At 47.1% G+C, this 22,943-nt stretch overlaps 1 protein-coding gene across 1 annotated transcript in view; it reads left to right on the forward strand.

Moving 5' to 3' along the window:
• Positions 1 to 22,943, forward strand: part of prkcab (protein kinase C, alpha, b) — a 365,814-nt gene that overhangs the window by 148,526 nt on the left and 194,345 nt on the right. The window contains exon 3 of the mRNA XM_080209359.1: positions 21,033 to 21,115. Coding sequence (XP_080065485.1) covers positions 21,033 to 21,115 — 83 coding nt within the window. The remainder of the gene's footprint in view (positions 1 to 21,032; positions 21,116 to 22,943) is intronic.

Genomic DNA, 22,943 nt, shown 5'->3' on the forward strand with positions numbered 1-22,943 from the left:
CCTGCCCGGCCGCCACTTACAATCATAGACTCTCAAAGCTTACTGCACAGAAGGTGAGGCCCTTCAGCCCATAAAGTCCATGCTATGTCACTGCAAGAGCCCCATTCCTCCCCCTTTCCCCATTGTCCCATAAATAGAGATACTGGGGCTTACAGCACAGAAAAAGACCCTTGGAGCCATCACACAAGTGTCAAAGACAAATCACCCATCACTTCCAATCCCATTTTCCAGCAATTGGCTCATGGTCTTGTATGCCTTGGCATCACAAGGGTGCATCTAAATACTTCTTTCATTGCAAGAGAGTCTCTGCCTCCACCACCTTTCAGGCAGTGAGTTCCAGATACCCAGCGTCCTTTGAATGAAAAAGTTTTCTTTACATCCCCTCTAAGTCTCCTGCCCCATTGTCACTGATCCCTTCACCAGGGGAGATGTTTCTCCCTGTCTACTCTAAGCCCTCATAATTTTATACATCTCAATCATGTGCCGCACCCCCCCCACCCTGCAACATTCTCGTCTGCTCCAAGGAAAACAACCCCAATCTCTCTTCATAACTAAAACTCTCCAGCCCAGGCAACCTCCTGGTAAATCTCCTCTCCACCCTTTCTAGTGCTATCACATCCCCCCTGAAATGTAGATTCCAGAACTGCACACAATAGAACATAGAACATTATAGCGCAGAACAGGCCCTTCGGCCCATGATGTTGCGCCGACCAATTAAAAAAGCAATGACCCTCTAACCTTAAACCAATCCCTTTCCATCCATAAACCTATCCACGGATCTCTTAAACACCCCCAAACTAGGCGCATCTACAACTGCAGCAGGCAGGGCATTCCAATCCCTCACCACCCTCTTGGTAAAGAACCTACCTCTGACATCCGTCCTATATCTACCACCCCTTAATTTAAAGCTATGCCCCCTCGTGCTAGTTTTCTCCATCCGAGGAAAAAGGCTATCACTGTCCACCCTATCTAAACCTCTAATCATCTTATATGTTTCAATAAGGTCCCCTCTTAGCTGCCTTCTTTCTAACGAAAACAACCCCAAATCCCTCAGCCTCTCCTCATAGGACCTTCCCTCCATACCAGGCAACATCCTGGTAAACCTCCTCTGCACCCTCTCCAATGCCTCCACATCCTTCCTATAATGTGGGGACCAGAACTGCACACAATACTCCAAGTGCGGATGCACCAGAGTTTTGTACAGTTGCAACATGACGTTGCGGCTCCTAAATTCAATCCCCCTACCAATAAACGCCAAGACACCGTACGCCTTCCTAACTACCTTACCTACTTGATTCCCAACTTTCAGGGATCTATGTACACATACACCTCGATCCCTCTGTTCATCAACACTATTCAGAGTCCTACCGTTAGCCCTATGCTCTACACATCTGTTATTCCTGCCAAAGTGAATTACCTCACACTTTTCCGCATTAAACTCCATCTGCCACCTCTCGGCCCAGCTCTGCAACTTGTCCAAGTCTCTCTGTAAACTGTGACACCCCTCTTCACTGTCTACCACTCCTCCGACTTTGGTGTCATCAGCAAATTTACTGATCCACCCAACTATACCCTCATCCAGATCATTTATAAAAATTACAAACAGCAGTGGCCCCAAAACAGATCCCTGAGGCACACCACTTGTAACCGAACTCCATGACGAATACTTACCATCAACCACCACCCTCTGTCTCCTATCTGCTAGCCAATTCCTGATCCAATTAACTAAATCACCCCCAGTCCCATACATCTGCATTTTCTGCAGAAGCCTTCCATGGTGAACCTTATCAATACTCTCGCTGTGGCCCAACCGACATTTTATATAGTTCCAACACAATCCCCCCGCTCTTAAACTTTATACCTTGGCTAATGAAGGCAAGTTGAGGCAAGTTAGGAGTAGTGTAATGGCACAGTGATTAGCACTGCTGCCTCACAGCACCAGGGACCCGGATTCAATTCCCGGCCTCGGTTCAATGTACGGAGTTTGCACGTCCTCCCCGTGTCTGCGCGGGTTTCCTCTGGGTGCTCCCGTTTCCCCGCACATGCCAAAGATGTGCAGGTTAGGTGGATTGGCCTTGCTAAATTGTCCCCTAGTGTCAGGGGATTATCAGGGTAAATACATAGGGTTCTGGGGATAGGGCCTTGGTGGGATTGTTGTCAGTGAAGGCTTGCTGGGCCGAATAGCCTCTTCCAGCCCTGTAGGGATTCTATGATTCTAAATATACCATAACCTTTAACCACTTTATCCACATGTCCAGCTACCATAATCTCTGATCCTCTTTCCTTCCAGGGCCCTGCCTTTCATCATGTGTTCCCTTGTCTTGTTTGTCCTGCCCATGTGCATCACCTCACACTTATCCAGAGTGAATCCCATTTACCACTGATCAGCCCATCTGACCAGCCCGCCTATATCTTTCTGTAATCTAAGGCTATCCTCCTCACTATTTACCACCAATTTTCTCCTCCGTGAATTTACTGATCAGCCCTCCTACGTAAATCATAAACAGCAAGAGCCCTAACACTTCTCCCTGTGGGACCCCACTGGACAGTCTTCCAGTCTGAAAAACACTCCTTGACCATCATCCTCTGCTTCCTGCCACTCAGTCAATTCTGAATCCAATTTGCCAAATGTCCTTGGATTCCAAAGGTTCTTACCTTCAGTCTCCCATCCGGGGCCTTGTCAAAAGCCTGGCTGAAGTCCAAGAAAACTACATCAAATGCATTGCCCTCGTCTACACACTTGGTCACCTCTTTGAAAAGTTCAATCAAATTGGTCAGACATGACCTCCCCTTGACAAAACCACACTGACTGTTCTTGATCAATCCCGCCATCTCCAAATGTTTAATATTTTGCCTTCCGATAATGATCCAGTTTTCTTTGGAAAGCCATGATTGAATCTATCTCCAGTGCCTCAGGCAGTGCATTCCAGATCCTAACCTGCATTGACAAAAGATATTTTTTCCCTTTGGTTCTTTAGCCAATTGCCTTCACTCAGTGGACTCTGCTTCTCAGTCTCCTGCCAAAGAGAATCTCTCTCCTGTTACAGAGTAAATCCCTCATCATTTTTTCACCTCTATCAAATTGCCTCACTCCCTGTTTCAGCAGCTCAGTCCTGGCTTTGCCAATTAGGCCACTTTTAAAAAGTAATTTAAGGGGTATGGGTGTTTATTGCTTACCCCTGGAGAAACAGGTGGTTATCCGTGGCGTAACTGAAGTACTGCATTATTGAAGGTGGCAGGGCAGTTTGAGAAAGTGGTTGATAAGGAGTATAGAATCCTGGCTTTTATAAATCGAGATAGAATGCAAAACCAAGGAAGTTAAAGTGAACTGTTATAAAATACACGGTGGCACAGTGGTTAACCCAGGGACCTGGGTTCCTTTCCCAGCTTGGTTCACTGTCTGTGCAGAGTCTGCACATCCTCTCTGTGTCTGCATGGGTTTCATCCGGGTGCTCCAGTTTCCTCCCACAGTCCAAAAGACATGCTTGTTAGGTGCATTGGCTGTGCTAAATTCTCCCTCCATATACCCAAACAGGTGCCAGAGTGTGGCGACTAGGGTATTTTCACAGTAACTTCATTGCAGTGTTAATGTAAGCCAACTTGTGACATCAGTGAATAAACAAATACTAGTTCAGCCTCAGCTGCTGCGTGGAACCATTCCTGTAAATCTTTTCTGCATCAGAGCTAAAGTCTTCACATCTTCACTCTTGTTGCCGCTGTATTTAAATCTGTTCTTCCAGCAATGTCTCCCTGTTCAATCAGCCAGAAACATGCTGATCAAGAAAATTCTTCTGAACCAATTTCAGAAACTGTTTAGCTTCTCTGCCCTTTGTTGCTTTCTTATCAGGATCATTAAAGTTCCCCATTATAACAATTCTTCCGTTTTCAATCACTCTGCAGTTTCATTGACTCTGTCTACACTTCCCGCTGCCTCGGCAAAGCAGTCAACATAATTAAGGACCCCACGTACCCCGGGCATTCTCTCTTCCACCTTCTTCCGTTGTGTAAAAGATACAAAAGTCTGAGATCCTGTATCAGCCGACTCAAGAACAGCTTCTTTCCTGCTGCTGTAAGACTTTTGATTGGACCTACCTTGCACTTTCGCTACACCCTAGCTATGACTGTAACACTGCATTCTCTCCTTTCCTTCTCTATGAACAGTATGCTTTGTTGTATAGCGTGCGAGAAACAATACTTTTCACTGTATACTAATACATGTGACAATAATAAATCAAATGAAAAATCCTTGCAGATTCGTCCCTCTATATCTTTCCCACAAGTTGGTGGCCTATGGAATCCACCCAGTAGTGTAAAGGCACCTCTGTTGTGCTTAGCTCTAACTAAATAGATTCAGTAAGAAGTCTCACAACACCAGGTTAAAGTCCAACAGGTTTATTTGGAATCTCGAGCTTTCAGAGCATTGCTCCTTCATCAGGATAATTACAGATTAGAATGTGTAATATCTTGCAATTACGCCTTTGTCTACATATGCTCTGTTTGTGCACCTACCTCTCTATTCACCTGACGAAGGAGCAGTGCTCCGAAAGCTCGTGATTCCAAATAAACCTGTTGGACTTTAACCTGGTGTTGAGAGACTTCTTACTGTGCCCACCCCAGTCCCATGCCGGCATCTCTACATCATCAATGGATTTAGCCCTTGACTCCAGACTTCAGTACTGTGCCTTATACACACCTTAATCACACAACTAAATGGGAAGAATAGATTTGCATGTATATAGTGCTGTTCATGACCTCAAGCTTGTCCCAAAGTGTTTTACGGCCAATGAAGTACTTTTGAATTGCCGTCACTGTTATAACAGAGTAATCAAAGCAACCAATTTGCACACAGCAAACTTCCACAAATCACAGTGAAATAGATAACTGGATCATGTGGGTTATTGATTGAGAAATAAGCATTCTTCAGGACACCAGGGAGATATCCCTGTCTTTTCACCCAAGAAAGCTGTGGGATCTTGCTGCCAGAGCCTGTTCATAACTAACAACTTCATCACTAATGAGAGCAGGGGGCAGCACAGGAGAAGGGGCGCTTTTAAAGAAACTGCGCTATGCCAATGGGTGGCACAGTGGTTAGCACTGTTGCCTCACAGTGCCAGGGAGCCAGGTTCGAATCCAACCTTGGGTGACTGTATGTGTGGAGAGGAGATTGTACATTCTCCCTGTGTCTGCATGGGTTTCTTCCCACTGTCCGAAGATGCGCGGGTTAGGTGGATTGGCCATGCTATAGGTATTGGGTTACGAGCATAGGGTGGGGGAGAGGACCAGAATAAGATGCTGTGTCAGAGAGAGTCGGTGCTGACTTGATTGGCCAGATGGCTTCCTTTTACACTGTAGGGATTCTAGGAAGTGTTTGATGGCTGGTGCAAACAGGATGGACCAAAGGGCCTCTTTCTGTGGCGTAAAACCTTTCCTGTTACTTGGATATTTTTCCTTGAAGTGGGTGAATTTTCCTGAGCTGTGATCTGACGGAAGGACTGGAGGAGGAAACGAAACAGAAGGCTGAGATTTTAAATGTTGATGCAGTCATAAGTCGTGAATGCAGTGTATAGGGAGCCCTTTATCATTTTCCACTCTGCCAAACCTGGGGCCATTATATTAAACTCATGTGTGATCGTAAACAGTGTGATTTACTGTTGTGTTACGCAGCTTTCAACACAGCTTGATAGTTCCCCTGTTCCCTTCCGCAACCTTGAGATGGCAGAGTGATATTTTCAATTTAATATACAATTGTCTGTTGTGTGCTTCCTATTTACCAGCTGACCTTGTAAGCCCTGTTTGTGAGTTAGCAGGCGCAGTGCTGCTGAAACAATGCTACTAAAGACAATCTGTGCCTCCAGTGTTAGATTTGATTTGATTTATTATTGTCACATGTACTAGTATACAGTGAAAAGTACTCCTTCTTGCACACTATACAGACAAAGCGTACCATTCATAGAGAAGGAAAGGAGAGAGTGCAGAATGTAGTGTTAACCGTCATAGCTAGGGTGTAGAGAAAGATCAACTTAATGCGAGGTAGGTCCATTCAAAAGTCTGATGGCAGCAGGGAAGAAGCTGTTCTTGAGTCGGTTGGTATGTGACCTCAGATTTTTGTATCTATTTCCCGAAGGAAGAGGGCGGAAGAGAGAATGTCTAAGGTGCGTGGGGTCCTTAATTATTCTGGCTGCTTTGCCGAGGCAGTGGGACATGTAAACAGAGTCAATGGACAGGAAGCTGGTCTGCGTGATGGACTGGGCTTCATTCACGACTCTTTATAGTTTCTTGCGATCTTGGGCAGAGCAGGAGCCATACCAAGCTGTGTAAAGAATGCTTTCTATGGTGCATCTGTAAAAGCTGGTGAGAGTCGTAGCAGACATGCCAAATTTCCTTAGTCTTCTGAGAAAGTAGAGGTGTTAGTGGGCTTTCTTAACTATAGTGTTGGCATGGAGGGACCAGGACAGGTTTTTGGTGATCTGGACACCTAAAAACCTGAAGCTCTCGACCATTTCAAATTCATCCCCATTGATGTAGGCAGGGGCATGTTCTCCTTTACGCTTCCTGAAGTCGATGACAATTCCTTTCGTTTTGTTGACATTGAGGGAGAGATTATTGTTGCCTCATCGGAAAGATTGCACGTGGATTCTGATAGGGGCTTAACTAGGAAACTCTGGAGGTTAGTCAGCGTTCTGACTTGGTTAGATAATGGGTGGGATTTTCCGGCTACATTCATCCCAAAACCGGAAAATCCCGCCCTAGGTCAATGGATGGTCCGTCGCCTGTCCTCGGCAGGATGGGAACAACCCCCCCCCACCCCCCCACCGACCCAAAAGCCGGTAGATCAATGTCGCCAGCCGGGAAGATGGTGTGAGAGGTGCAATTCAGTTTAATGGGGCAGCATCGTGGCTATCATAGCTGCCTCACAGCACCAGGAACCTGGGTTCGATTCCCAGCTTGGGTCACTGTCTGTGTGGAGTCTGCACATTCCCCCTGTGTCTGCATGCGTCCTCCCACAGTCCAAAGATGTGCGTGTTAGGCTGATTGGCTAAATTGGCCCTAGTGTCAGGGGATTAACAGAGTAAATAGGGGCTGGGTGAGACTGTGGCCGGTGCAGACTCAATGGGTCGAATGGCCTCCTTCTACATGGTAGGGATTCTATGAATATTTCCTCCCTGAAAGATCACAACCCCTCTTTACAGAAAACAAATGCAAGTTGAAAGGTCTAACCTGGTCCAGCAAGGCTGCTTCCCCCACCCCCCCTCACCAGTGTGACATGATACCGGCAGAGATCTCTGCAAAGCAGAGACCAGGCACTATGGCCACATTGAGGGGGGCGGGTGTTCAGAGGCCATTGAAGCCCCCAGGTGGTCGGGCTCATGGCTGGGCTGTGCCCATTGGGCAGTGCCCACCTGGCACCCTGGCAGTGCTCAGTTGGACACCATAAGTCTGGCAGTGGCAAGGGGGTAGAGTCTGAGGGGGTGGAGTCTGAGGGGGTGGGTTATGATGGAGGGAGTACGCACGATGACAGGGAGGTTTATGCAGGGGGGCTGTGCAGAGCTGGGCCGCGGAGGTGGTCGTAATGGTGGGGGTCTGTCAGGAGTTGGCCAGGGAACTCATCGGGAGAGTCCTGATGCTGGTGACCTGTGTTGACTGTCCCATCTACTGCCAGCTGAGGCCCTAAAGTGGTGAACGAATACCACCCCAGGGCTCTGTCCACCTGTGTACTAACCTAGTGATGGGCTGACCTGTTGCCAAACTACAGGCATGGCAGCTACAACCACGAGGCCAGCCTGTACACCGGCCTCAGTGCCTGATTGAGGCACTGGACATCATTAATATTCCATAGTCATTAATAAACCTAAAAAGCAATTCAAGACAAATAGCTTTACCCAGAGACTGGAATATATCACCACATGGGAGTAGGACAAGTTTATTTATTAATGCCACAAGTAGGCTTACATTAACACTACAATGAAGTTACTGTGAAAATCTTCTAATTGCCACACTCGGGTACCTGTTCAGGTACACTGAGGGAGAATTTAGCACGGCCAGTGCACTTAACCAGCATGTCTGGAAACCAGAGCACCCAGAGGAAACCCATGCAGACACGGGGAGAATGTGCAGACTCCGCACGGTGACCTAAGCTGGGAATTGAACCCAGGACCCTGGCGCTGTGAGGCAGCAGGGCTAACCACTGTGCCACCATGGGATTTTCACAGAAACTTCATTGCAGTGTTAATGTAAGCCGACTTGTGACTAATAAATAAACAATTTTTACATGGAGTAGTTGAGGCAAATAGCATCGATGCATTGAAGGGTGAGCTGGATAAATACACTGGGGAGATAACAATAGGAAGAGATGTTGATGGGGTTAAATGGTGTAGAATGGGAGAAGGCTGATATGGAGCATTAGCATCAGCATTGCGCTGACATGTTTCTGTGCTATAGAATCAATGTAATTCTATATAACCTATTTATTGGATAAAGCAGGAAGGTAGAAACTAGAAACAGGAGTAGGCTGTTCAGCCGTTCAAGCCTGCTCCACTATTCATTATGATCACGGCTGATCATCAAATTCAGTATCCTGATACCCCCTTCCAACCCATATCACTTGATCTCTTTAACCCCAAGAGCTATATCTAATTTCTTCTTGAAATCAGACAACGTTTTGGCCTCAACTACTTTCTGTGGGAGTGAATTCCACATATTCACCACCCTCTGGGTGAAGAAATTTCTCCTCACCTCAGTTCTATCAGGTTTATCCCTTATCCTCAAACTATGACCCCTCGTTCATAGAACAACATCAACATTTGCAAAATTACATTTCACAATATTCAATCAAATTTGTTTAAGCATAATCAAAACTTCAGCACAGAAAGTTCATTCAGCTTGTTGTGCCAGTGCTTGCTCAACATCAAAGCTACCTAACTATAACAGAAAGAGTACGCTCCTTTAACTGACTGTCTAAATTTGTCTAAATTTCTCTTAAATGTTGTAACTGACTTGGTTCCATTAATGGTGATGTATTCAATATTTTAATGAACTTCTGACTCCCGTCCTGTATGTTTTTAAATATGATTCATAGAATCTCTACAGACAGAACGAGGCCATTCGGCCCATTGAGTCTGCACCGACCACAATCCCACTAAGGCCCTATTCCCACAACCCCACATAAGAACATAAGAAATAGGAGCAGGAGTAGGCCATCTAGCCCTTCGAGCCTGCCCCGCCATTCAATAAGATCATGGCTGATCTGAAGTGGCTCAGTTCCACATTCCCGCCTTTTCCCCATAACCCTTAATCCCCTCTCTCATCAAAAACCCATCAACCCGCATCTTAAAAATATTTAGCGAGGCAGCCTCCACCACTTCAACGGGCAGAGAATTCCAGAGATTCACCACCCTTTGAGTGAAGAAGTTCCTCCTCAACTCCGTTCTAAACCGCTTCCCCTTTATCTTGAGGCTGTGCCCCCTAGTCCTATTATCCTTTCTGAGCGGGAAGAGCCTCTCCACCTCTATCCTATCCATCCCATTCATCATCTTATACGTCTCAATGAGATCTCCCCTCATTCTTCTAAACTCTTAACGAGTACAAGCCTAGTTTATTCAGCCTCTCCTCATAGCTCAACCCCCTCAACCCCAGCATCAGCCTAGTAAACCTCCTCTGCACTCCCTCCAAGGCCAAAACATCCATGCGTAAATACGGCGCCCAAAACTGCACACAGTACTCCAGCTGCGGCCTCACCAATGCCCTATACAGCCGCAGCAAGACCTCCCTACTTTTATATTTAATCCCCCTCACTATGAAGGCCAGCATCCCATTTGCCTTCCTGATCACCTGCTGCACCTGCAAGCTGGGTTTTTGCGACTCATGCACAAGGACCCCGAGGTCCCTCTGCACCGTCGCCTGCTGCAGTTTTTCGCCACGTAAGTGATAATCCTTCCTACCATTATTCCTACCAAAGTGGACCACCTCGCACTTGCCAACATTAAATTCCATTTGCCATTTCCTGGCCCATTCGCCCAGCCTATCTAGATCCTTCTGTAGACTCTCCACACCCTCAGCACAATTTGCCTTTCCTCCAATCTTGGTGTCATCAGCAAATTTCGACACCCTACACTCGGTTCCCTCCTCCAGATCATCTATATAAATGGTAAATAGCTGAGGCCCCAGCACCGACCCCTGAGGCACTCCACTAGTCACCATCCGCCAATCCGAATAGCACCCATTGACCCCCACTCTCTGCCTCCTATTTGACAACCAATCCTCTATCCACGCTAACACCCTACCCCCAACTCCCTGTCCCCGACCTTCTGCAATAACCTCCTGTGAGGTACCTTGTCAAACGCCTTCTGAAAATCCAGAAAGACCACATCCACCGGCTCTCCTCTATCCACCGCCCTAGACACATCCTCATAGAACTCCAGTAAATTTGTCAGACACGACTTTCCTTTAACGAAACCATGCTGCGTCTGCTCTATCAAGCAATTCCTCTCAAGATGCCTCGCTATTTCCTCCTTGACGACGGATTCTAACATTTTACCTACAACAGACGTTAAACTAACTGGCCTATAATTCCCTGCCTTTTGCCTGGCACCCTTCTTAAACAACGGCGTAACATTAGCCGCTTTCCAATCTTCCAGCACTTCCCCGGAATCCAGCGACGTCTGGAAAATAACCACCAAGGCATCCACTATCACCTCCGCCATTTCTTTCAGAACCCTCGGATGCATTCCATCCGGTCCTGGCGACTTGTCCACAATCAGTCCCTCCAGTCTGTCGAGCACCTCCTCTCTAGTAACAGTAATGTCATTAAGACCCTCCAGTCCTACCACCTTTCCGTCTCCAACACCCGGCAAATTATTCACGTCCTCCTCCGTGAAGACAGAAACAAAAAAGTTATTTGGGACCTCAGCCATATCCCCATCCCCTACCACTAAGTCCCCCTTCTCATCCTCTAAGGGACCAACGTTCACCCTAGCCAGCCTCTTCCTTTTTATATATTTATAAAAACTCTTGCTATCCTTTTTTATATTAAGCGCAAGCCCAGCTTCATAGCTTCTCCTACCCTTCTTTATCATCTTCTTTGTCAATCTTTGTTGACATTTAAACCTCTCCCAATCCTCTTCTCGCCCACTACTCTTAGCTACTCTAAACGCCTCCGCTTTTAATTTAACACTTCCCTTCACCTCCTTCGTTATCCACGGCTTATTACCTCTCCTCCTACTGTCCTTTTTGACCATTGGAATAAATTTCTGCTGAGCACCAAGAAAGATCTCCTTAAAGATCCTCCACTGCTCCTCAGCAGACCTACCTTCCAATGTGCTCCCCCAGTCCACATTCGCCAATTCTTCTCTCATCCTACCGTACTCCCCTCTGTTCAAACAAAGGACGCGCGTCCGGGAACCCACTTTCTCCTCCTCCATCTGCACTAGAAACTCCACCATACAATGATCACTCTCCCCAAGAGGATCCTTCACTGCAAGGTCCCTAATTCTACCCGCCTCATTACATAGCACCACATATTTATCCAGCTAATCCTCCTGACAATAAGAGGCAATTTAGCATGGCCAATCCACCTAACACAAGAACATAAGAACATAAGAAATAGGAGCAGGAGTAGGCCATCTAGCCCCTCGAGCCTGCCCTGCCATTCAATTAGATCATGGCTGATCTGTCGTGGCTCAGTTCCACGTTCCCGCCCTCTCCCCATAACCCTTAATCCCCTTGTCTATCAAAAACCTATCTACCCGCATCTTAAAAATATTGAGCGAGGCAGCCTCCACCACTTCAACGGGCAGAGAATTCCAGAGATTCACCACCCTTTGAGTGAAGAAGTTCCTCCTCAACTCCGTTCTAAACCGCCCCCCCTTTATCTTGAGGCTGTGCCCTCTAGTCCTACTATCCTTTCTGAGCAGGAAGAGTCTCTCCACCTCTATCCTATCCATCCCATTCATCATCTTATACGTCTCAATGAGATCTCCCCTCATTCTTCTAAACTCTAACGAGTACAAGCCTAATTTATTCAGCCCCTCCTCATAGCTCAACCCCCTCAACTCCGGCATCAGCCTAGTAAACCTCCTCTGCACTCCCTCCAAGGCCAAAATATCCTTGCATAAGTGCGGCGACCAAAACTGCACACAGTACTCCAGCTGCGGCCTCACCAGTGCCCTATACAGCTGCAGCAAGACCTCCCTACTTTTATATTCAATCCCCCTCGCTATGAAGGCCAGCATCCCATTCGTCTTCCTGACCACCTGCTGCACCTGCAAGCTGGGTTTTTGCGACTCATGCACAAGGACCCCGAGGTCCCTCTGCACCGTTGCATGCTGCAGTTTTTCGCCACGTAAGTAATAGTCCTTCCTACCATTCTTCCTTCCAAAGTGGACCACCTCACACTTGCCAACATTAAATTCCATTTGCCATTTCCTGGCCCATTCGCCCAGCCTATCTAGATCCTTCTGCAGACTCTCCACACCCTCCGCTCAATTTGCCGTTCCACCTTGGTGTCATCAGCAAATTTCGACACCATACACTTGGTTCCCTCCTCCAGATCATCTATATAAATGGTGAATAGCTGAGGCCCCAGCACCGACCCCTGGGGCACTCCACTAGTCACCAACCGCCAATCCGAAGAGCACCCATTGACCCCCACTCTCTGCCTCCTATTTGACAGCCAATCCTCTATCCACACGAACACCCTACCCCCAACTCCATGCCCCCTGACCTTCTGTAATAACCTCTTGTGAGGCACCTTGTCAAACGCCTTCTGAAAATCAAGAAACACCACATCCACCGGCTCTCCTCTATCCACCGCCCTAGACACATCCTCATAGAACTCCAATAAATTCGTCAGACACGACTTCCCCTTAACGAAACCGTGCTGCGTCTGCTCTACCAAACAACTCTCCTCAAGATGCCTCGCTATTTTCTCCTTGATCACGGATTCTAACATTTTTCCTACAACAGACGTTAAACTAACCGGCCTATACTTCCCCGCCTTTTGCCTGCCTCCCTTCTTAAACAACGGCGTAACATTAGCCGTTTTCCAATCTTCCGGCATTTCCCTGGAATCCAGCGACGTTTGGAAAATAATCACTAAGGCATCCACTATCACCTCCGCCATTTCCTTCAGAACCCTTGGATGCATTCCATCCGGTCCTGGGGACTTGTCCACAATCAGTCCCTCCAGTCTGTCGAGCACCACCTCTCTAGTAACAATAATGTCATTCAGGCCCTCCACTCCTACCATCTTCCCCGGGTCCCTGACGCTGTGAGGCAGCAGTGCTAACCACCGTGCCACCTAAGGGGGATAATTTAAAACTCTCTGGAACTCAGCGACTCCTTGCTTTCTAAATACAGCAATTTGTGTCTTCAAGCAGCCTAGTCTCACTTTCAGTCTCTGATTTAGACCTGGGATCCCATTAAGAGGAGAGATATCGGATATGAAGGGTGCTGAGCTTAGCTGCTAATCTTCCTCGTCCAGCGACATCATTAGTGACACCGTCGCAGGCATTGCATCTTCAGTGCTTTTTTGAGAAAAGAAATCCTTTCTTTCCTGTCAGTAAATTGATCTGTCCCAGAAGATGACTGATCCAAGTTGTTAGTGTCCGAGGACAAGCAGATTAACTCCTGTTGTGTAAAGGTTCCAGGTTTCACAGACAGCACGGAATAAGCTGAGTTTTAAGCTCAGATTTCCCAGCGAGCAGATGTTTTGTTTTATTGGGAATGGCCTGACAGGGTTGGAGGCCTTTGTGATTCCTGTCTCTGAGTCAGAAGCTCCAGGTTCAGGGCCCGCACCAGGGGCTGGATTTACAGGCCAAGCCAGCCACAGGGAAGGGAGCAGGCGTGGAAAAGATCTCTGCCTTCTCACCCACCCCCTCCTCCCTCACCCACTCTTCAGCCATCCCCTCCTCACCCACCCCCTCCCTCACTCATCCCCTCCTCCCTCACCCCCTCCTCACCCACCCCCTCCTCACTGACTCCCCATCCGCCTCCCTGGTAGGATGGCAGGCTCTGAGTTTGACCGCTGATAGGCATGGTGACCTGAATATTTTGGGGTGGCACAGTGGTTAGCAGTGGCTGCCTCACAGTGCCAGAGACCCAGGTTTGAGTCCCGGGTTGGGTCACTGTCTGTGTGGAATTTGCATGTTCTCCCCATGTCTGTGTGGGTTTCCTCCGGGTGCACCAGTTCCCTCCCACATTCCAAAGATATACAAGCTAGATGGATTGGCCATTTTAAATTGCCCCTTGGAGTAGGTTAGGGGGATTAGCAGGATAAATATGTAGGGTTATTGGGCTGGGGACTGGGTAAGATCCATCAGAGAGTCGGTACAGACCTGGTGGGCCAAATGGCCCTTGATTTGGTTTGATCTGATTTATTATTGTCACATATATTACTATACAGTGAAAAGTATTGTTTCTTGTGCTCTTTGCAGACAAAGCATACTGTTCATAGTGAAGGAAATGAGAGAGTGCAGAATGTAGTGTTACTGTCAGAGCTAGGGTGTAGAGAAAGGTCAACTTAATGCAAGATAGGTCCATTCAAAAACCTGACAGCAGCAGGGAAGAAGCTGTTCTTGAGTCGGTTGGTAAGTGACCTCAGACTTTTTTATCTTTTTCCCGAGGGGGAAAACGCCCAACTCAGTCCCTCTGTGAGTGTGTGATTCACTGCCCAGAAGCTGATACAGTGGCTGGTGTGGATTCCTGCAAGAACTCATAGTTTTAGGGTAAGGGGTGGCAGATTTAAAACGGAGATGAGGAGAAACTATTTCTGTAAAAGTGTGGTGAGTCTGTGCAATTCACTGTAGAGTCATAGAGGTTTACAGCATGGAAACAGGCCCTTCAGCCCAATTTGTCCATGCTGCTGATTTTTATCACTAAGCTCGTTCCAATTGCTTGCATTTGGCCTAACCCTCTCTATCCATCTTACCCATATAACTGTCCAAATACTTTTTAAAAGACCCGCCTCTACTACTACCTCTGGCAGTTTGTTTCAGACACTCACCGCTCTCAAACAATTGCCTCCCTGGACCCTTTTGTATCTCTCTCCTCTCACCTTAAACCTCTGCCTTTTTAGACTCCTTTACCTTTGGGGAAAGACTTTGACTATCTAACTAATCTGTGCCCCTCATTATTTTATAGACCTCTATAAGATCACCCCTAAGTCTCCTACACTCCAGGGAAATAGTCCCAGTCTATCCAGTCTCTCCTTATAACTAAAACACTATCCCAGAGTGCGGTGGATGCTTGGACATTGAGTAAATTTAAGGAGGAGATGGACAGATTTATAATTAGTAATTGGTTTGAAGGGTTATGGAGAATGGGCAGGACAGTGAAGATGAAATCAGCCTCCCATCCACTGGGTCTGTCTACACTTCCCTCTGCCTCAGCAGCCAGCATAATCAAGGACCTCTCACACCCAGGACATTCTCTCTTCCACCTACTTCCACCTGGAAGAAGATACAAAAGTCTGAGGTCACGTATCAACCGACTCAAGAACAGCTTCTTTCCTGCTGCTGTCAGACTTTTGAATGGACTTACCTTGCATTAATTTGATCTTTCTCTACACCCTAGCTATGACTGTAACACTACATTCTGCACTGTCTCGTTCCCTACTCTATGAACAGTATGTTTTTTCTGTGTGGTGCACAAGAAACAATACTTTTCACTGTATGTTAATACATGTGACAATAATAAGTCAAATCAAATTAACTGAGGCTGAGATGAGATCAGCCATGGTAGTACTGAATGATGGAGCAGGTTCGAAGGGCTGAATGGCCTACTCCTACTCCTAGTTCTTACGTACCAACAGCTAATGAGAACAGCCTTTTTTATCGACCTTAACTAAACTTGTGATAATTTTGTCCACCTTTATCAGATCTCCCCCAACCTCCTTTGCTCTAAGGAGAATAATCACAGCTTCTTCAAGACCTAACCTTGTAGCAAAATTCCCTCATTACCTGAACTGATTCTGGTAAATCTCCCCTGCACCTTCTCAAGGACCCTCACACCCTTTCCTGAAGTCTGCAGGTCAGAACGGGTGTGCAGGCCCATTTGGGTTCTCTTACCCGTTGTGCTGTAGGTACTTCAGACTTGTGTACCTCACGCAAATCCCTGTGTTGTCACTTAGTCTGATCTCTGAATACAGAGTGCTCCCAGGGTAAACTGGCTAAATCATTTCAGTTACTGCGTCTGTTCTGTTGCTGTGCGGAATCTTCCTGGCTTCAAAAGCTGTAGAGCGACACATACAGAAAACCATATTTCATACTTTAAAACCCAAGGGAGTTTATTCAATAATTACTGGACAATAATAGCAGAAACATAACACGTTTAAGGTAATTAAATTTAACCAGCTCCTTGTATCATTAAAAGTAATGGATTCACTCTAATTGCTTTTTCCTGTGATGGTTTTGTTTCCGTGAGTTCTGAAGTGCTGTGGGATTGGACTGTTAGTGGCATTAATACAACAATGTGCATCCTTATAACACCTCAAAAGTGGTCAAGTGTCCCAAGACACTTCGCAGAAGCAATTATCAAATAACATTTGGTAGCAAATCACCTAAGCGTGATAGCACAATGTTTGCACTGCTGCTTCACAGGGCCAGAGACCCAGGTTCAGTTCTCGGCTTGGGTCACTGTCTGTGTGGAGTTTGCACATTCTCCCCGTGTCTGCGTGGGTTTCCTCCGGGTGCTCCGGTTTGCTCCCACAGTTCCAAAGACATGCTGGTTGGGTGCATTGGCCGTGCTAAATTCTCCCTCAGTGAATCCGAACAGACGCCAGAGTGTGGCGACTAGGGGATTTTCACAGTAACTTCATTGCAGTGTTAATGCAAGCCTACTTGTGACACTAATAAATAAACTTTAAAACTTAATGATCAAAAGCTTAGTCAACGAGTTACTGAGAGAAACATAGAAAATAGGAGCAGAATTACAGGGATAGGGATGCCTGGATAAGATACTCTGTCAAAGAGTCGGTGCCGACTCGATGGGCCAAATGGGCCTGTACTGTAGGGATTCTCTGATTCCATGAATAAGCCACTCAGCCCTTCAAGCCTGTTCCACTATTCAGTATGATCATGGCTGATCAATCAACTCGATAGACAGACAATGATCTGTTGTTTCCTGTCTGCTGACTGGTTTTCCTTCATCTCAGTCCACTACCGACAATTCCATGCACTTTAATTTTACGCACCAATCTTTTACTTGGAACTTTGTCGAAAGCCTTCTGAAAGTCCAAATAAACCACATCCAGTGACTCATTAATTAAGGACCCCACACACCCCGGACATTCTCTCTTCCACCTTCTTCCTTCGGGAAGAAGATACAAAAGTCTAAGCGATGTCACATAACAACCGACTCGAGAATAGCTTCTTCCCTGCTGCTGTCAGACTTTTGAATGGACTTACCTTGCATTAAGTAGATGTTTCTCTACACCCTAGCTATGTAACACTACATTCTGAACTCTCTCGTTTTCTTGATTATGAACGGTATGTTTTGTCTAAATAGCGCGCGGAAACAATTCTTTTCACTGTATGTTAATATATGTGACAATAATAAATCAAATCCCACCCCCCCTCATCAATTCTATCAGTCACATCCTGGAATAATTCCAGTAAATTTGTCAAGCATGATTTCCCTTTCACGAATCCGTGCTGACTCTCCCTGATCCTGTCACTTTTCCAAGTCCTCTTTGCTGATGGTCTCTGGGTTTTTCCCTGCTGTCGATGTCACCTGACTGTTCTATAACTCCCTGTTTTCTCTGAACCTCCCTTTTGAAATAGTGGAACTTAAAGGAGGACTGAGAGGTAGGAGTTTACAGAAAAGATTGCAGAGTTTAGGGTGGAGGGAGCTAAAGACAGGGCCGCCTGTTATGGATCGATTTAAAATCAGCTTACGAGCCCCCTGCACTCAGAGCACAATGTCGCGGATGCTGGAAACCTAAACCAAATAGAAAAAATCCTGAAAATCGCTCAAAACACCCGTGGCAAACATTGGGCAGCACGGTGGCACAGTAGTTAGCACTGCTGCCTCACAGCGCTAAGGACCCAGGTTCAATTCCCAGTTGGGTCACTGTCTGTGCGGAGTCTGCACATTCTCCCCGTGTCTGTGTGGGTTTCCTCCGGTTGCTCTGGTTTTTTCTCTCAGTTTGAGTGACATGCTGGCTAGGTGCATTGGCCAGACTAAATTCTCCTTCGGTGTACCCGAACAGGCGCCAGAGTGTGGCGACTAGGGAATTTTCACAGTAACTTCATTGCAGTGTTAATGTAAGCCCACTTGTGACACTAATAAACTTTAAGCTTAGAGAAACTGAGCTGATGTTTCTGGTCAATGGACCTTTCATCACACCATTCAACATTGTTTATTCTTTCAAATTGTGGAAGCCGATACCCAGTTAGACTCTCGCGTTTGGTTTTTGTTGCCCAGTGACAGGAAACCCTGGTAACAGGTCCACCTCCAACCTGAGTGAATCCCAATCAGTAACGCCCTGGAGTGCCAGGAAATAGTTACCCAGGATTTCACTGCACGCACAGCCTAACCCAGAGCACCAGCACGAGGGAGATCCAGAGCCAGCAACAGGCTTGGGAATGACTTGGTTCCAGCGTTCCGTGTGACCTTTCACTGGGAGACAGTTGAGCTGTTAGCAGGCGGGTTGGGGATGGTGAATGAGTTAACAACACAGTGGAGGGAGTGCAGTGAAGGTTTTCCAGACTGATCTGCGGGATGGCGGTGCTGACGTATGAGGAGAGATTGAGTCGGTTAGGACTATATTAGTTGGAGTTTTGAAGAATGAGGAGGAATCTAATAGAAATCTATAAAATTCTAACAACACCAGACAGGGTAAATGCAAGAAGGATGTTCCCGATGGCAGGGGTATCTAGAATAAGTGATCACAGTCTGAGGATAAGGGTATATTGTTTAGGACGGAGGTGAAGAGACATTTCTTCACCTGAGAGAGATCAGACAGTGGAATTCACTACCACAGAAAGCAATTGAACCCAGACATTGAATGTTTCCAAGAAGCAGGTAGATATAACTCTTGGGGGCAAGGGATTAAAGGATATGGGGGGCAAGGTGGGATCAGACTATTGAGTTGGATGATCAGCCATGATCAATGAATGGCAGAGCAGGCTTGAGGGGCTGAATGGCCTCCTCCTATTCCTTTTTTCTACGTTTCTAAGAGGTTTCTGTGGCTGTTTTACAGCTTCAGCTGACTTTGCTGAATGTAGGTTGGGTCAGGTTCTGAGATCTCTTGTGATGTAAGTTCCCAGGCCCAGTGCTAAGTGACGCCTGGATCCTGGGACAAGCCGGGTCTGCTGCACTCAGAGGGTGCCTGCGTATCAGGTGCTGGGGAAACACGCTGAGATTTCACAGGAGGTTTGGAGGTTGTTTTTACTGTGTGTTTTGACTATTAATAGTCCTCACAGGAATACACAATTCGGCACACTGGAGTAGATGCAGATTACTGTTGTTGGAAGTAGAAATATTGACTCTGGCTGAAATTCAGCTTCACAGATGAGCAGTTAACAGCTCAGTGCGTCTGTGAAGCTGACTCTAGATTATATGTGACAGTTTAGCCATGGCAGCAGGGGTGCGAGGTAGGGTCTTGTGATTAGACCCACTGGCCGAACGCAGCAAATGTCCTGATTCCACCAGCTGCCCACAGTGTTCACTCTGAACGAGAGGCTGGAAAAGAGAGGCCAGTGATACATAGCCAGGTCCCACTCTGAGAGTGTGTTCTTCACAAAATTATCCACACAGCTCATAGACTGTGCTTAGTAATCAATAAAGGTGATCTGTGTGTGTGTCTGTGTGCGTGTGTGTGTCTGTGTGCGTGTGTGTGTCTGTGTATCTATGCACGTGTGTGCGTCTCTGTGTCTGTGTACCTATGCACGTGTGTGTCTGTGCATGTGTCTGTGTGTGAGTCTGTGTGTGTGTCTGTGCGTTTGTGTCTGTGCATGTGTATCTGTGTGCATGCGTCTTGTGCATGTGTGTCTGTGTGTGTATGTCTGTGCGCATGTGTGTCTGTGTGCATATGTGTCTGTGTGTGTGTGCATCTTTGTGCGTGTCTGTGCACGTGTGCACATGCTTACTTTTGTGTGTGCGTGCAAGTACGTGTGTATATGTGTCCTTAAAGGGGCCACGCTATACTAATAAGTGGAGAAAGCTGGAGAGGGGTAATAGATTGAAAGCAACGCGTGGGACGGGGCAATAATGAAAGGGAGGGTCCTGTCTCGAGGTGGAAGGCAAGAAGGTTGAGATGATAAAGGGGATGGTTGACGGTGTGACACAGCAGAAACTTGGTAAACAAAAGCAGAAAATGTTGTAAATACTCAGCAGGTCAGGCAGCACCTGTGGAGAGAGAAGCAGAGTTAACGTTACAGCTCCATAACCTTTTACACCAAGTGCAATAAATCAAGAGCGAGCCGATGAGAAGTTCGGTAATGGTACAAAGAAAATATCGAGGTCGGGGTGAAGAGGGAGGAGCACTAACCAGACCTAGGCAGTGCGGAGAATCTGCACCTGTCAGTGTTCTCCTGGGTAACAGCAATCTAAACTCACTCAGTCGACTCTTAACACAAACAGTGCTGGACACCATCCATCCAATGCAAGATCTCTAATTACTTGTGCCAGCACCGGATGACCAGAGCAGTTTTGAGATTACAGAGAAAGAGCTCAGCCCAAAGGAATGCTAACACACCTTTCCCTCCACCCTCACCAACCCCCCCACCCTCCCCGGCAGCATTGCTTTGTGTTGGATACTGCAGGACCCCCGGCCCTCTTGCCCCCACGCGCTTGGTGCTGTGTGAACCGGGGTGGGAGAGGGGTGTTTATGCTGTTGGCCGAGTGTGGGTGAAGCAACATCTCTGTGCATTCCAGTCCTGTTTCTCACTGGCACCTGCCTCTCCTCCCCGAGCCTGACCCCGAACCTGGGCGCTGCGTTAGTGATAGTTTCATTGCTGCATTTCATCCTGGCCGCAGGATCTGATTTGTTACAGAGTTTTAACGCTCTTTCTCTTTTTTGTTCCTCTCTCATTCAGTTTGTTGCTTTGTGGTACACAAGAGATGTCACGAGTTTGTTACCTTCTCCTGTCCGGGAGCTGACAAAGGACCCGACACTGATGTGAGTACCAGGCTGTCCAATTCAGTGTTTGATACCTTGGCGATCACTTTCTCGAATGTGTGATGATTGCTGTGTTGGTGTGAGTAACGTTTTGTCTGCAGTTTGGGGGATTTAGAGTTAATTTCATGTCCAGGAATTCTTTATGAATTTATTCTGTGCAGTGTTGCCTCTTCGACTGGTTTTCCTGTCAAGATTACTGAAGGCCACTGGTTAAAGTACTGCTGGAGCCTTGTTGACCTGCTGTCGATATAATACCCTAGTGGTACTATGGCTAGGCTTAATCCAGAGACTCAGCTAATGCTCTGGGGACCCGGGTTCGAATCCCGCCACGGCACATAGTGGAATTTGAATTCAATAAGGAAATAACTGGAATTAAGAATTTCCTCATGGCCATGCAACCATTGTTGGAAAAACCCATCTAATTCACTAATGTCCTCCAGGGAAGGAAATCTGCCGTCCTTACCCGGTCTGGCCTACATGTGACTCCAGAGCCACAGCAATGTGGTTGACTCTCAACTGCCCTCAGGCACCTAGGGGTGGACAATATAAGCTGGCCAACCAGCCACACCCACCACCCACAAATTAACTTTCTTAAAAGTGCTTTTAATTCGCGAGTGTGCCCCACTTTTCCCCTTTTTTTGTCGGCCACATCCCCTGTCGTCACATGGTTTGGCAGCTTCCCCTCCCTATGACAGACACCCCCCTCCAGGCCTGTTGACCCAGGGTGTTGCAGGCTGGGATTCCTTCCCCACGTGGCCCAGTTCACACACTGTGGAGTTGAGTGCTTTAACAGTTCAGCACTGAGGTACATCACGGGAAGACCTTCCAGTAACAATCTACAGGGTAACATTTCAAGGGTAACTAGGGATGGGCAATAAATATTGACTTGTCAGCAATGCCCCAAGAGTGCAGTGGAGGAGAAAAAAGTTTAGATTTTGCATGTGAACCGCAGGTGTGAGGTGTATTGAACGTGGTTTTGTTTTTCTATGTGCTGGATGGGGGTGAGAAGGACTCTTAAGAACTTCATTTATGAGATTTCAGTCGAATGTTGTTGCCCTCGAACTCGTGTCAACTGATTCCGTGGATCAAAGACATTCAAACTCTCAAATTATTGCACAACAAATCTTATTTATTGTACCCTACCAAATAACTACAAGAGAATTAAACTCTGATGAGAAAACTTGAGCACCAATTTCATTATGCACAAAGTAACTTACTTTGTTGTAACATTGGGGAGATGGGGCTGTAACAGTGGGGAGATGGGGCTGTAACAGTAGGGAGATGAGGCTGTAACAGTGGGGAGATGGGGTTGTAACAGTGGGGAGATGAGGCTGTAACAGTGGGTAGATGGGGTTGTAACAATATGGAGATGAGGCTGTAACAGTGGGGAGATGGGGCTGTAACAGTGAGGGAATAGGGTTGCAACATTGGGGAGTTGGGGCTGTAACAGTGTGGAGATGAGTCTGTAACAGTGGGGAGATAAGACTGTAACAGTGGGGAGATGGGGCTGTAACAGTGGGGAGATGAGGCTGTAACAGTGGGGAGATGGGGTTGTAACAGTGGGAAGATGGGGCTGTAACAATGAGGGGAGTGGGATTGTAACAGTGGGGGGTGGGATTGTAACAATGGGGTGTGGGACTGTAACAGTGAGGAGATGGGGCTCTAAAGTAGGAAGTGGGGCAGTAACAGTGGGGAGATCGGGCTGTAACAGTGGGAAATGGGGCAGTAACAGTGGGGAGATGGGGCTGTAACAGTGGGGAGATGGGCAGTATCAAGCAGGAGGAGGTGTAATGGGTTGGGGACGGGTGCGGACAGCGATTAATTCTGT

The sequence above is a fragment of the Carcharhinus amblyrhynchos genome, chromosome 21, assembly GCF_965287045.1.
Source record: "Carcharhinus amblyrhynchos chromosome 21, sCarAmb.v2.hapA, whole genome shotgun sequence".
NCBI classification, from domain to species: domain Eukaryota; kingdom Metazoa; phylum Chordata; class Chondrichthyes; order Carcharhiniformes; family Carcharhinidae; genus Carcharhinus; species Carcharhinus amblyrhynchos.